Below are 13,848 nucleotides of genomic sequence, written 5' to 3'. Positions count from 1 at the left end.
AGCGCGCAGACGAGCGCCGTCAGCGCCCAGCCGGACTCCGCGAGCGACAGAGCCGCGACGTCGTCGCCGAGGCGCGCCGCGGCGAGCAGCGCGCCGACCTCGATGATGACGTAGGGCAGGGCCGTGAGCGCCATCCAGCGCGCCATCGTGCGCACGGCCGGCGCGCCCGCGGCGCCCACGGACACCGCGGAGTTCCAGACGTTGCCCTCGCTGAGCCGCGGCGCGGGGCCGTACCTGGGCCGGCCGCGGTCGTCCGCGTCGACGCGGCCGCCCCAGATCGCCAGGGCCCAGGGGATCGTGATGAGCATGACCGTCGACCCGGCGAGCGCGCCGACGCCGACGTCCAGGTTCTCCTGCGCGTCGGGGCCTAAACCGCTGAAAAGCACGAGCGCGCCGTCGGGCACCGCGCCGAGCACGGGCAGGATGCAGGACCCCACGAGCTTGCTGTAGGGCGTCAGCATGAGCAATTCCGCGCCATCGGAGATCATGGAGCAGCCGATGTACATGAGGTAGGCGTAGGCGGCGAAGAGCTGGAGGATCTGGATCGACGAGCACTCCTCGGGATCGATGAAGAAGCCCATGGTTCCCGGCGAGGCTCGGGCGTCGAGCGAGCGTCGGGCGAGGGGCGCGGGGGCGTTTTTCTGTACGCGCGAGCGGCGGACGGCGCCGGGACGAACGGCAAGAGCTCGGGATAGAAACAGCTCGAGGAGGAGCGATTCGATCTCACGAGGCTGATGTCAACAGCATGTTGGACTAGTTATTGAAGGGGATGCGCCGTGTTGACCTCGAAACGCCAAGCTCTCAGGACGATGGAGAAGTTCCTAAGCGGGAGCTAGGAAACGGAGCGAGACGATGGGAGAAGAATGCCCCGTGTGCTTCGCCGTCGGGGGCAAGAGCTGCCGGCTGGCGCCGTGCATGCACAGCCTCTGTTTGGGCTGCGCGAAGAGAATAAGGCGCTGCCCCCTGTGCCGCTCCGCCATCGTGGACCGCGTGCAGACGCTCCAGCCCAAACGACTGGACGAGCTCTGCTGCGAGGCCATGAGCCGGCGCATGGAACTTGCCTCGCCGGCGGTGCTCGCGAAGTGCTCCGACAAGCTCAAGTGCCGCATCATGAAGGGCATCGGCAACCGGCGGCTCCTCTACGGCGACCTCTTCCGCGCGCTCGCGGCGGGCAACGCGCTCCTCGCGGACTGGGATCTGCGCTACGCCGTGAACCTGCGGTCCGCGGACGTGATCTCCGTGCTGGACGACGTCCGCGCGACGGCCGTGACGCTGGACCTCACGGCCTGCGAGTGCCTCGACGACCGGGCGTTCCGGCGGATCTTCGAGGCGCCCCTGCCGCACCTCCAGAAGCTCTGCGTCGACTCGCTGGACGAGGTGCGCGGCGACGCGCTGGCGGAGTTCGGCGCGGCGCACCTGCCGAAGCTGCGGACGTTCTCGAGCGTCGGCTGCAAGCGGCTGCGGCAGCCCGCCTTCGCGGCGATCATGGGCCTGCCGGAGCTGCGGACGCTCGACGCCGGCCAGTGCTCCGGCTTCGCCTTCTGGTCGCCGCCGACGCTGCCGCGGCTGGACGGCGCCGCGCGCGAGCCTCGGCGGTGCACGTTCCCGCCGCGGGAGACGCTCGTGCGCTTATCGCTGGCGTCGTGCACGCGCGTGACCACGGCGTCGCTCGTCGACTTTCTGGAACGGGGCGCGCCCGCGCTCCGCCACCTCGACGTGTCCCACACGGAGGTCGAGGCCGACGACGTGCTGCGCGCCGTCGCGCGCCACGCGCCCTGCCTCGAGGACCTGAACCTCTGCCGCACGGCCGAGGAGAGCTGCACGGACGCGGGCATCGACGCGCTGGCGAGCTCGCGGTGCGCGGTGCACCTCAAGGCGCTCAACCTCGACGGCGCGGACGACATCACGGACCGGGCCTTGGTCGCGCTGCGGAAGGCGTGCAAGGCCCTGCGGTCGCTCTACGTGTCCGAGTGCCGGGGGCTCTCCGAGGCGGGGCTGACGACCATGGCGCGCGAGCTGCCGCGGCTCTCGTCCATGTCCATGCGCAACACGGCGATCTCGCGGTCGGGCCAGTTCCGCCTCGTCGGGCTCCTCCACTCGCGGCCCGCGCGGGGGACGTCGCCTCGATAGTTACTTGTAGTACCAGCCCGGCGGGATCGCCGCGAAGGCGAGGAGGACGAAGGCGACGGTGGCGACGTCGCCGAGGACGCCGGCCGCGCCCGGCGCCTCGCGCCGCGGCGGCGGCGCCTCGGGCAGCGGGCGCCGCGCCAGATACACGAACGCCGCGGCGGCGAGGGCCCAGCAGACGCCGAGGACGCGCGTGTTCGTCCGCGCGCGCGACGCGTACTGCCGCGCGGACACCGGCGGCGGGAAGTAGGGGTGGTCCTGCTGCAGCCAGACGCCGAGGTCGCGCAGCTCCTGGTCGAGCGCCGCGATCTCCTCGAGGTCCTCCTTCGTCCGGACGTAGTCGTGCACGGGTCGCTTCGCCAACCGCCGCCGCCGCGGGGGCTCCCAGCGCTCGCACTTGCTCTCGAAGAAGCGCCGCCCCTCGGCCGTGAGCGCGACCTCGCCCGTGGCGTTGAAGCGCGCCTCGTCGAAGTGGGTCCGCAGGCTCTCGTAGACGCCGCGGTGGCCGCCGTCGGCCGCCTCGCCCTGGCCCGCGTAGATCGCGATCTTTCGCTGCAGGAGGCCGAAGAAGCCGCCGCGGCCGCCGACGAAGGCGTAGTGCGCGAAGCCCGGCACGGCGCGGTCGTGGAAGGTCTCCCGGCCCGCGCGCGCCGCGCGCTCGAGGCGCTTGTGCGCCTTGGGGCCCTCCGCCGAGTGGTCGTGCGCGCCCCAGAACTGCCGCGTCGCGCCGTCGGCGTCCGCGACGCGGAAGAGCGTCTGCTTGATGACCCAGGCGCGGCCCCGGAGCCCGCGGCACTCGCCGGGGAACTGGTCGCCGAGCGCGCGGCCCGCGGACGCCTCCGGGAACGTGAGGTCCGCGCCGACGCGGTCGACCATGCGGCCGACGAAGCGGTCCTCGCCCTCGGCGACGCGCGCGTCCACGTCGTCGTACTCGAAGAACTCGTCGACGTCCGGCGCGAGGGCCCAGGCATCGCCGGGCAGCGTCCGCAGCCAGTCGTTGAGCAGCGCCGTCCGCGTCGCGGACGAGTAGCGCGCGGCGGCCGCCGCGACGGACACGCCGCGGCGCGCGAGCGACGCCCGGAGCGCGTCGGCGGCCGGGCCGTCGTCGACGACGGCGCGCATGCGCGCCGGGTCGACGCCGAGGGCCGCGTAGTGGTCCACGAAGTGGTCCGAGAGCGTCAGCGTCGTCGGCGTCGACGCCATCATGGTCCAGAGGTAGGGCCGCAGGCCGCAGAGCTCGCCGCGGCAGTCGCGCTCCGCGGCACTCGCCGCGAGGAGGAGCAGGAGCGCGCCGCGCGGCATGGTCACGTCGCGCGTTCGCGTCGCTCAAGGCGTGCGCGTCGCGCCCATCGACCGCCTCGGCTGGTGAATGTTGAGCGTCATCTTGAGGTGCTCGAGCCGCCGATGGGCGTCAGTGCCCCGATCAACGTACATCTAGGTGCACCCGTACGAAATTAATTAATAAAGATCAATCATCGAATTCCGGCCGGCGGAGCCAGAGTCATTAGTCGTCCATAGAGGCTGTACGTCGACCGCGCGCGCGGGCGCGGTGTCGCGGCGGTCCGCGGGCTGAAATCACGGCCAAAATTGGGTTATGGTCGTATCAAAGCAAGTTTGATGATATTCGCGCGTTAATTGCACGTTTGCGATGGCTTTTTGCGCGCGGTCGCTGGTTCGGGTCGCGAAATCGCAAGATTTAACTTCAACAAAAGTGCTGAAGTTCAACAAAAATGTTGACTTTTAAATCCAGGCTATCAGAATCTGAGTTTTGATCGGTGCACTGATGGGCGTCTCCGTGGCGCCGGGGCAGCCCTCCGAGCCAGAGTAGGATTATGTTAGCGTCGCGGCCTGGCCGATGGGCGTCTCCGAGGCGCCCGGGCAGCCCTCGGAGCCAATCTAGAGCCATGCTCTCGCTCGTGCTTGCATGTACCCTCGCCGCCGGCGCGCGCGCCGCGGTGCTCCCGCGCGACGTCGCGGTGGCGATCTTCGCCAAGCAGAGCGCCGTCGACGACGAGCGCGTCGCGGGCCAGTGTGCCACGTGGGTGCGAAGCCTCGGCGCGCCCGCGGCGATCTTCACCGACGTCGCGCGGCGTGCGCCCGCGGCCTGCGCGTCGGTGGCCGTGCGGGAGTGCTGCCCCGGGAACGCGTCGCTCGGGCGGTCGCGCGCGGCGGCGCAGTACAAGCGCGAGGTCGCGCACGCGCGGGTCCTCGCCTGGCTCGAGGCGACGGGAAGCCGTGCGCGATGGATCCTCGAGACGGAGTACGACACGTGGTTCGACGGCGAAAAGCTCCTGGACTACCTCTCGACGGTCGAGCGCGGCGTGAACGCGTCCGCGACGCCGGCGGTCGCGGGCAATTGGCAGGGGCCCTTCACCGTTTTAAGCCGCCCCATGCTGCGCATCCTGAGCGACCGCGGCTTCGCCGACGTCTGCCGCCACCGCTTTTTGAAATGCCGCGCGCTGGCGGCCAAGTCGCGGCCGTCGAACTGCCGCGACGTCGTCGTCGACGGCACCGTGCCGGGCGCGGCCTACAACGACGACCAGCTGCTCGCCTTCTGCGCGGGCCGCGTGGCCGGCGCCGCCGTGCTCCACCCGCCGGGCCCGGCGTCGGACTGCCGCGAGACGGGGCTGCTCGAGCCGGAGCCGGCGGGCCGAACCTACGTCGCCGTGCACAACCGCGGCGAAATAGCGCCGGACGCGGCCTGGACCGCGCGGCCGCCGAACTTATTGGCGTACCATCATGTCGACGCCGACGGCATGGCGCGCCTCGAGGGCCTCGGCGCGGGCCGCCGCCGCGCCGGCGTCGGCGCGGTCTGCCGCAAGGCCAACGTCGCGGACGGGCTCCGCGAGCGGCGCGGCGCGCGGCGGCGGCGGCGGTTCCGTCCGCCGTTGCCGCGCGTCAAACGGAAAGTGACCCGCGCGGACTTTTAACGGTGTTCGAGTTGCAACACTACCGGAATCGCCTTACAGCGCACCAAACGGAAAGTGACCCGCGCGGACTTCTAACCGACGGGCCTTACAGCTCCCCGTCGTCCCAGACGGAGTCCTGCCAGGACGAGTCGACGTAGACCTCGGGCTTGCGGTGCTTCTTGCGGTGGTGGCCGTGGCGCCGGCGCGCCTCCTTGCCCGCGCGGAAGCGCGCCTCCTCCGGGTGGGGCGCGCCGGAGTCGTCGGGCTCCGGCCGCTTCGACGCCGCCGGCGCGTCGTCCTCCTTGGGGAGCAGCGTCGGCGCCTGCACGGCGAAGGGCATGAGCGCGAATTCCAGGCGCATGAAGGAGGGCTTCTTGCCCAGGGGCACGCGGAAGCCCTCGCCCGACGGCGCGAGCTTGCGCATGGCCTTGGTCGCCTTCTGGAAGTCGGACCGCGGGTTCGGGACGACGATGAGCGCGGGCAGGTCCGCGCTGTGTTCGACGCCGTACCTCGCGCGGAGCGCACCGTTCGCGCCCGCGTCGCCGCAGTAGACGCTGCCGAAGTCGATCTCGCCGCGGAAGCGGCTCGCGAGGCCCTTGAAGAGGCCCGTCGGCGACCGCTTCTCCGTGAAGAGCAGGACCCGCCGCGCCGCGAACGCGTCCGGCGCGGCGCTCCAGTCGTCGCCCGCCAATCGCTTGACGAAGTCGGGCTGCCGGTCCCCCGCGAAGGCGACGAGGGCCGACGCCTTCCGCTCGCCCGCGTACACGAAGGGCGACGCCGACGCCGTGGGGCTGAACGCGACGATCGTCGGCACGCCCTCGATCTTCACGCCGTGCTTCTTCACGATGACGTCCGCGACGGTCCGGTGCTTCTCGACGTCGACGGCCCCGAAGTACACGAGCTTCCGCAGCTTCGTCGCCGCCTTCTGCAGCTCCGGCTCGAGCAACACGCAGAAGCCGCAGCCTTCGCGATAGAAGCTGATGACCCAGAGGTGGTTCGACTTGGCCGGGTTGTGCTCCTTCCACTTGGCGACGCTGTCGATGACGACCACGTCGCTGCCGCGCTCGAAGAAGGCGCCCGTGCGGACGGCGAGCAGCAGCAGCGCCGAGACGCGCAGTGCGCGCGACCCGGCCATTGCGGCGACCTTGAATATTCAACACGTGGGAAACGTCGGCGTTTCGAGCAAAGGGGTCAAGCATGGCGGAGATCGAGGGGCTGGTCCGCGCCTTGCGCGAGGGCGACGACGCAGCGAAGACGGCGGCGGTGCGGGCGCTGGGCCGCCTAGATTGGAGTGAACTCGGCCTGATGGCCGAGGCCGGCGGCATCGCGCCGCTCGTCCAGCTACTACGCGTCGGGAGCGCGGAGGCCAAATACTGGGCCGCGGCGGCGCTGTGTGCCCTCGCGTACAACAACGACGACAACCGGGTCGCAATCGCCGCCGCCGGCGGCATCGCGCCGCTTGTCGAGCTCCTGCACAACGAGCGCGGGAATGCCAAATGGCGGGCTGCGCAGGCGCTGGAATGGCTCGCGCTGAACAACGACGCCAACGCGGTCGCAGTCGCGGCGGACGTCGGCCCCGAGGCGCTCATCGAGCTCGTGCGGCGCGGCCGTGTGACCGTCGATATGCTAGGCAACCTAGCAGACGTCCACGAGCGGCGGATCGTGCGGAATGCGGGCATCGCCGCCAAGCGCAAGGCCGCGCTGGTCGTCGCCGCGCTGCTCGGCGGCTGCGTCCCGGACTCGGTCCCGCGCGTCCTCAAGGCCGTCATCGGGTCCTATCTCTAGGACGCATCGCTAATCTCCGCCCCCCGCGCGCACGTAAGGAGAGAGCAACATCGGCATCAACCTGGCCTCAGCTTGTTGCCGCAAGCAATGGCTCGTAGCTTTTGGCTCGATTAAGCACCTGTTTGCATCGCTTAGCTGTATCCCGCAAAGCAAAGATGGCCCGCTGCTCCCGCCGCGCGCGCCAGCGCCGCCGCCGCGTCCTTCGCAAGTACATGGCGATCCTGCCGCGCTACACGAGCTCGCCCTTCCCCGACGACGACCTGACGCCGCGCGAGCGGCGCCTGAGCTGGGAGCAGCTGGCGCCGCTGGGCCTCGAGTCCGTCCTGGGCCTCTCGGCCGCCGACGTCGGCGCCTTCTTCGACGAGGGCTTCGAGCGCGAGCCGCGGCTCTTCGAGCGGTCGTGCGCGGGTTCGTGGCTCGCGGCGCTGCCGCGCTGGGCCGACGTCTTCGAGGTCGTCGCGCGCTGCGAGCACGGGCGCGGCGCGGGCCTCGCGCAGGCCCTCGTCTTCAAGGACGGCGCGCCGTCGACGGCCTACGCGAGCGCGGCGCACGGCTGGCTCGACGCCGCGTCGATCATCGTGAACCGGCTCGACGCGGTCTGGGAGGGCGCGCGGCAGCTCTCCGTGGACCTGCGGCACCACCTGCCCCACGCCTACTGCCAGCTCTACGCGACGCCGGCGTCGGCCCAGGCCGTCGACGCCCACGCGGACGACCGCGACGTCTTCGTGGTCCAGCTCGAGGGCTCGAAGCGGTGGGTCGTCTACGGCGACCCGCCCGTGCCCCTCCCGAACCCGTCGGAGCAGGCGGGCAAGTGCTTCGCGCTGCCCGTCGACCACGAGGCGTCCGCGCCGCGGCGCGTCGAGGCGACCCTGCGCCGCGGCGACGTGCTCTACGTGCCCCGGGGCTACGTCCACGAGGCCAAGACCGCGGGCGAGGCGTCGCTCCACGCCACGGTCGCCGTCGCGACCTACGACTGGACCTGGGCCAAGCTCTGCGCCGCGGCGTCGACGTCCGACGCGTCGGCGGCGCTCGCCGCGGCCGCGCGGCTCGAGAAGCGGACCGTGACGCCGCGCGGCGCGCACTGGTGGCGCCGCTGCGCGGACCCGGCGCTCGTCTGCGCGGGCCACGGCGCGGCGCGGCGCGAGCGGGCGCGCAGGGTCGCGGGCGTCGCCGGCGAGGAGCTCGACGTCGCCGCGGAGGAGCTCGCGGCGGCCTTCGCGGACCGGCTCAAGGCGCACCGCGCCGCGCAGGCGGCGCCGATCGACGGCGACGACGCGGCGCCGCCGAAGCTGCGGACGCTGGCGCCGGGCGTCTTCGTGCGCCGCCTGCGCGACGGCGAGACGGCGAAGCAGGCCAACGGCGCCGGCGGCCTCGTCGCGCGCGAGGAGATGGCGGCGATCCTGCCCGTGATCCTCGCGGCCGTGTCCACCGCGCCCTTCGACGTGGACAAGTGGACCGCGCTGGACCCGCTGAGCCGGTCGGCGCTCGCGGCCGTCGCCGTGGACCTGGGCATCCTCGTCGTCTGCGGCGCGGACGGGGCGCGGGCCTAACTACGTATTACCAGCTCCGCCACGGCACCTCGCCGGGCGCGAGGCGGCCCTCCTTGCGCTCGCGCTGGTGCTTGATCCGCGCCTTGCGCGTCTCCGCGCGCGTGACGTCGGCCCAGGCGTAGTGCTGCTCCGTGGAGTGCGTCGTGTTGCAGCGGTGGCCGCGCGCGTCCTGGGCGACGGGGTCGCAGAGCCGGCACCGGCCCTGCCCAAAGTCGCCGTTCTCCGCGGAGCTGAGCCAGCGCTTCGTGTCGAGGAGCACGACGGGCGCGTCGGAGCGCGCGGCCCGCGCCGTCGCGTTGTGGTCCACGGGCGGCTTGACCTTGGGCGGCGGCTCGAGCTTCGGCGCCGCGGGCGTCGCGTCGATCTCGCGGCCCCACGCCTTGGGCCCGCCGCCGGCGCCGCCGGGGTAGATCTGCGCCTTGCAGTCGCGGACGACGGCCTCGATGGGCGCCGCGCAGGCCCGGCTCCCGCTCGAGTAGGCGTGCTGGTAGGGCCGCGTGAAGAGGCTGCCCCGCGCGAGCGGCTCGCTGAGGCGCTCGATGACGCCGGGCAGCTCCTTGACGCCCGCGCCGCTCGACTCGTGCTGGACGAGGGCCTCGACGACGCGCGGGCGGTTCCCGCGCGCCGCGGCGTGCAGCGCGAGCTCGCCGGAGTGGGCCGCGCGGAGCTTCGAGTCCGCGCCGCGCCGCAGGAGCGCGGCCACGGTGCTCAGGTGGCCCGCGAAGGCCGCCGCGTGCAGGGGCGGCGTGCCGCCGGCGCCGTCGCGCGCGTTCACGTCGCAGCCCGCGTCCAGGAGCACCTCGGCGACGGCCGCGTGGCCGCCGAGCGCCGCGAGGTGCAGCGGCGTGCGGCCGCCGCGCCGCGCGTCGTCCGCGCCGACGGTCGCGCCGCGCTCCAGGAGCAGCTCGACGCAGGCGAGGTGGCCGTAGGCGCTCGCGAGGTGCACGGGCGGCGAGTAGAAGTGCGCCAGGCCGCCGCCGGACGCGTCGCCGCCGTTGCGCCGCAGCGCGTGGCCCAGCGCCGCCGCGTCGCCGCCGGCGGCGTGGTAGTGGACGATCGTGTCCTTGCCGAGGTGCGCCGGCTGCACCACCCAGCGGTTCTTCGGCGGCGCCTTGGCGTCGAAGCTGGCCATCTTCGCTACGTCTGATTGGCCTTCGTCATGCCGGCAACGCGGCGCGTGACCATGCCGGGCAGCACAACGATTAACGACACTTCAAGCAGAGCGGCAAGTTTTTGTGTGAAGTTCTTGGATTCTTGGTGGGAGCCTGGGCCGGAGCTCTCGTCGCCCGTGAGCGTCGCGCCGTCGCCGCCGGAGCTCTCGTTGCCCGTGAGCGTCGCGCCGTCGCCGCCGGAGCTCTCGTTGCCCGTGAGCGTCGCGCCGTCGCCCATGGTCGCCAGCCGCCGCCGCAGCCCCTCTGCTGCTTTGCTCTGCATCGCATGGCTCTGGCTGCTCCCCGTCGCCAACGCGCTCGACGACGTGCTTATGGTGCGCACGGCCTGGGGCGTCGACGAGTTCGAGCGCCCGGAGCAGTGGACGCAGTGGATGGTCGGCATCTCCGAGCTGTACCAGGGCGTGGAGGTGCCGACGTGGGTCGTGTGCAGCGGCTTTCCGAGCTACGACGGCACCTGCATGCACGCCTGCAACGCCACGCGCGCGGCGCTCTTCGCCGAGGCGCTCTCTGCCTCGGGCCTCTTTTACGTCGCGCAGGTTCACGTCTGCGGCGTGCCCATCGCGTCCGCGAAGGTCGAGGACAGCATCGCGTCGCTGCGGGCCCAGGCGACCCTCGCCAAGGAGCTCGGCGCGACGATGCTCAACGTCCACGACGGCGTCGACATCTGGGGCGACGCGGACGTGCTGCGCTACTTCGCCGCGGCCGTCGAGATCGAGGTCTCGCTCGGGCTCGTCGTGGCCCACGAGACGCACCGCACGCGCGCCCTGGCGACGCCGCGTACCACATTGCTCGTGCTCGACGCGTTCCCGACGGTCAAACTCACGGCGGACCTGTCGCACTGGGTCATCGCCGCGGAGCGCGCGTTCGACTACCCGTCGGACGCGGCCTACTGGCCGCCGATCCTGGAGCGCGTGGCCAACGCCACCGTGCTCACGCACGCGCGCGTAGGCTCTGCGGAGGCGATCCAGGTCAACGACCCGTCGGCGCCGGAGCACGCGGCGCTCGTCGAGACCTACGAGCGCTGGTGGAACGTGATCTGGTCGCGGCAGGCGGCGCTCGGCCGGCCCGTGTTGATCGAGCCCGAGTTCGGCCCGGCGCCCTACCTGCCGACGGCGCCGCACACGGCCATGCCCCTCGCGGACCTCGCCAAGGCCGTCGAGTACATGTCGCGCCGCCAGCTCCGCCGCATCGAGCGCGGCGAGTGCGCCGCGCCGGCGTAAGTAGTTGTTGGACTAGTCATTGAAGGGGACGCGCGCTCGACCAGCGCCCGGAGCCGGGGAGGGGAGGCGGGCCCGCGGAGGGAACCAGTTGTTGACGACAACGTTGAAGGAGTCTCGAGCCTCAGTGGCAATAGACTTCGCTATGGCCGTCGCTCGACGAGCGGTGCTCGCTGCCTGTGCGGCGTCCTTCGCCGCGGCGCAGCTGCCCGGCATGCCCGGCGGCCCGCCCACGGAAGCCAGGCCCGTGTTCAAATCCGCCAAGCTCCTCGAGTGCACGGTGTGCAAGCGCGTCGCCGACGAGCTCTGGAAGAAGGCCCTGGACCTGCGGGAGACGGCGCCGTACAAGAAGCCGAGCGAGGACATGTACTTCGACGCCATCACGGAGGTCTGCAACCCGGACAAGGACCTCGGCGAGTGGATCACGTTCCTCGACATCACGCAGGCCGACGCGGGCGCGCCGCTGCGCCTCGAGGACCAGGAGTACCTCGGCGAGTGCCGGCGCGAGTGCCGGACCATCGCCAAGGCCTGCAACACGGTCGTCGAGGAGCACCGCGAGGACATGGCCGAGTCCTTCTACAAGCGCGACGCGTCGACGAAGGAGAAATTCACGAACCGCCTCTGCAACAAGTGGGCCAAGGTCTGCCCCGCGAAGCCGCTCAAGCAGAAGAAGCTCTACGCGCACCCGGACGAGTACTGGATGCCCGTCGACGAGGAGATGTACAAGATGCGCAAGATGCAGGACATGATCAACACGCAGGCGAACAAGTACGGCAAGCAGCCCGTCCAGTTCGTCGACCCCATGTCCAGCGCCATGTTCGGCCACGACGAGGACGACGAGTGGGGCATGCCCGACCTCTAGGCGTAACGGCGCGCCTCGTTGAACGCGGGGGCGAGTGCCGCGTCCAGACCTCTAGTCCAGACCATGGATGTTACGTGGGCCGCGGGGACCGCGCGGAGCTCACCTTCGTCGGGGCGACGGCGCCCGCGAGGCTCCGGACGGCGTCGACCTGCTTCGGCAACAGCTCGGCCGTGTCCACGGACGCGAAGGACGCGCGGCCCTCGGCGAAGGACGCCGTGGCCCGGTCCTGCGTCGTGTCGAAGGACGCGGTCGCGCGCTCCGAGGCCGCGGCGTCGGCCGCGTGCTGCGCCGCGAAGGCCGCGATGTCGCCCGTCGCGTCGAGGTTCGTCCGCGACTTGCGCTTCTCGCGGTGCTGCGACGCGTGCTTCGCGGCGGCGAGGGCCTTGGCCGGCGCGGACATGTCGAGCGACGCCTTCCGCGTGTCCGCGCGGCCCCCAAAGGCCTTGGCCTCGTGGGACACGGCCGCGATGGCGCGCTGGCCCGCGTGCGCGGGCGTCGCCAACACCTCGAGGAGCTGCGTGCCGAGCTCCGTCGGGTCGCGGGCCTCGGCCGCGCGCGCGCGCTCCTCGGCGACGGACGCGGAGATGACGCCCGCGAGCGCGACGAGCTCCATGGACGTCGACAGGCTCACCGTGTAGGTGACCTTGTGCTGGACGACGTCCACGCTGCGGCACATGGACTCGAAGGCGAGGAGCGCGGCGACGTAGATGGCGTCCTTCGTCGTCACCTCCAAAGCTTTCGCGAGGTGGTCGAGGAGCACGCGCCGCGCGTCCGCGGCGACGATGTAGCCAAAGTAGGCCGCGGTCTCGCCCTTCGAAATCACGGCCTCGAGGGAGCTGCTGCGCTCCACGCGGTCGCCGCGGTAGAGCCCCACGAGCGGCCGCACGGCGACGAAGTAGTCGAGCATGAACGTCGACGCGGACGCCGGGAACGCGGCGACGCGGCCGCTGTCCGTGTGGATGCCCGCCATCTGCCCGAAGGTCAGCGCGTAGTCGTGGAACTCGCTCCGCGGGTCGTCGATGAGGGCGAAGGCGCCGTTGACGAACATGCCAAAGTGCTTGAGGAGCATCTTCGTCCCGATGCCGTGGCTCTGCTCGAAGAACTTGAGCACGAACTGCGGGAAGGGCTGGCGCGGCTTCTGCTTCGCGTCCGCCGCGGCGTCGGCCTTGAGCTTCGCCACGATGATCTCGGAGATGGCGTTCGTCGTCTTCGCCTCGTTCAGCGCCGTCTTCACCATCGCGCCCTTGCGGAGCGTCGGCCGCCAGCAGAGCGGCGGCCGCAGGAAGTCGTTCTCGATGAGGTCCTTGAAGACGACGTCGAAGCTCTTCGCGAGGAACTCGACGTACTCGTCGCCGTCGAGGCTCACGGTCCACGTGTCCGCGAGCTGGAACACCGCGTAGCGGAACTCCTCGTGCGACACGAGGCCGTCGTCGCCCGCGTCGACCTTGAAGTCCGCGCGCATCGTCTCCTCCGCCTCCTGCGGCGTCATCTCGTCGGCGCCCTCGAGCAGGCGCATGAGCCGCTTGTGGAACTCCTTGTACTCCTCCCAGTCCAGGTGCTCGTTCCAGTCCTTGTCCAGATACAGGAACGCGGCCTGCCACCAGCGCTCGAGCTGCGCGGAGACGCCCGCGTGCTCGACGAAGAGCACCTCGCGCCGCTTCTGGGCGACGTCCGTGTAGAGGTCCATGTCGCCCTGCTTGCGGACGCGCTCCTTCTCCTTTTCCGTGAGCGCCGCGAATTCCGCGAGCGCCTTCGCCGCGGCCGCGCCGAGGCGCTCGCGCCGCTCGTCGTCGAGGCCCTCCTTCTTGCGGAAGACCTCGGCGAGGTTCCCGTACTGGGACTGGTCCATGGTGAAGCGCATGAGCGCGCGCACGCCGACGTTGCTCAGGTCGACCGTCGTCCCGGGGATGCCGAGGTTCAGCTTCGAGGCCGTGACGAAGGCCTTGGGCGAGCTCACGGTCCCGTCGTCCTCGGCGAGCTGGGGCCACTTTTCCTCGACCTCCGCCCAGCGCTCCGGCGGACAGATCCGCTTCGCCTGCTCCCGGCTGATGCTCGGGGCCGAGGCCGCCGTGCCCATGGCGGTTTCTCGGGGCTGCCTCCGGTCTCGCGCGCAGGGTCGCGCGCGGGCAGCGTATTTGTGGGGGTGGAGCACGGCCGGGCGACCGCTGGTCGCGACGCCGGCCGCCGCCGCGCGCGCGCTCTCGCGCGCAGGAACGACGACGTCGG

General features: G+C 71.6%; 1 protein-coding gene across 1 annotated transcript; it reads right to left on the bottom strand.

Annotated features, from left to right (window-relative positions):
- Positions 1-5,142: 5,142 nt before the first annotated feature.
- AURANDRAFT_60689 (hypothetical protein) lies at positions 5,143-13,699 on the bottom strand (the record flags this gene model as incomplete). Its single annotated transcript, XM_009034100.1, has 5 exons — positions 5,143-6,180; positions 8,119-8,326; positions 8,383-9,514; positions 10,367-10,373; positions 11,726-13,699. The coding sequence occupies 5 exons, from the start codon at positions 13,697-13,699 to the stop codon at positions 5,143-5,145; spliced, it is 4,359 nt and encodes a 1,452-aa protein (XP_009032348.1).
- Positions 13,700-13,848: the final 149 nt, after the last annotated feature.

Source organism: Aureococcus anophagefferens (genome assembly GCF_000186865.1).
Source record: "Aureococcus anophagefferens unplaced genomic scaffold AURANscaffold_1, whole genome shotgun sequence".
In the NCBI taxonomy this organism is placed as follows: domain Eukaryota; class Pelagophyceae; order Pelagomonadales; family Pelagomonadaceae; genus Aureococcus; species Aureococcus anophagefferens.
The sequence above is the reverse complement of the archived record's forward strand: the minus strand, read 5'-3'. Positions and strand labels throughout refer to the sequence as shown.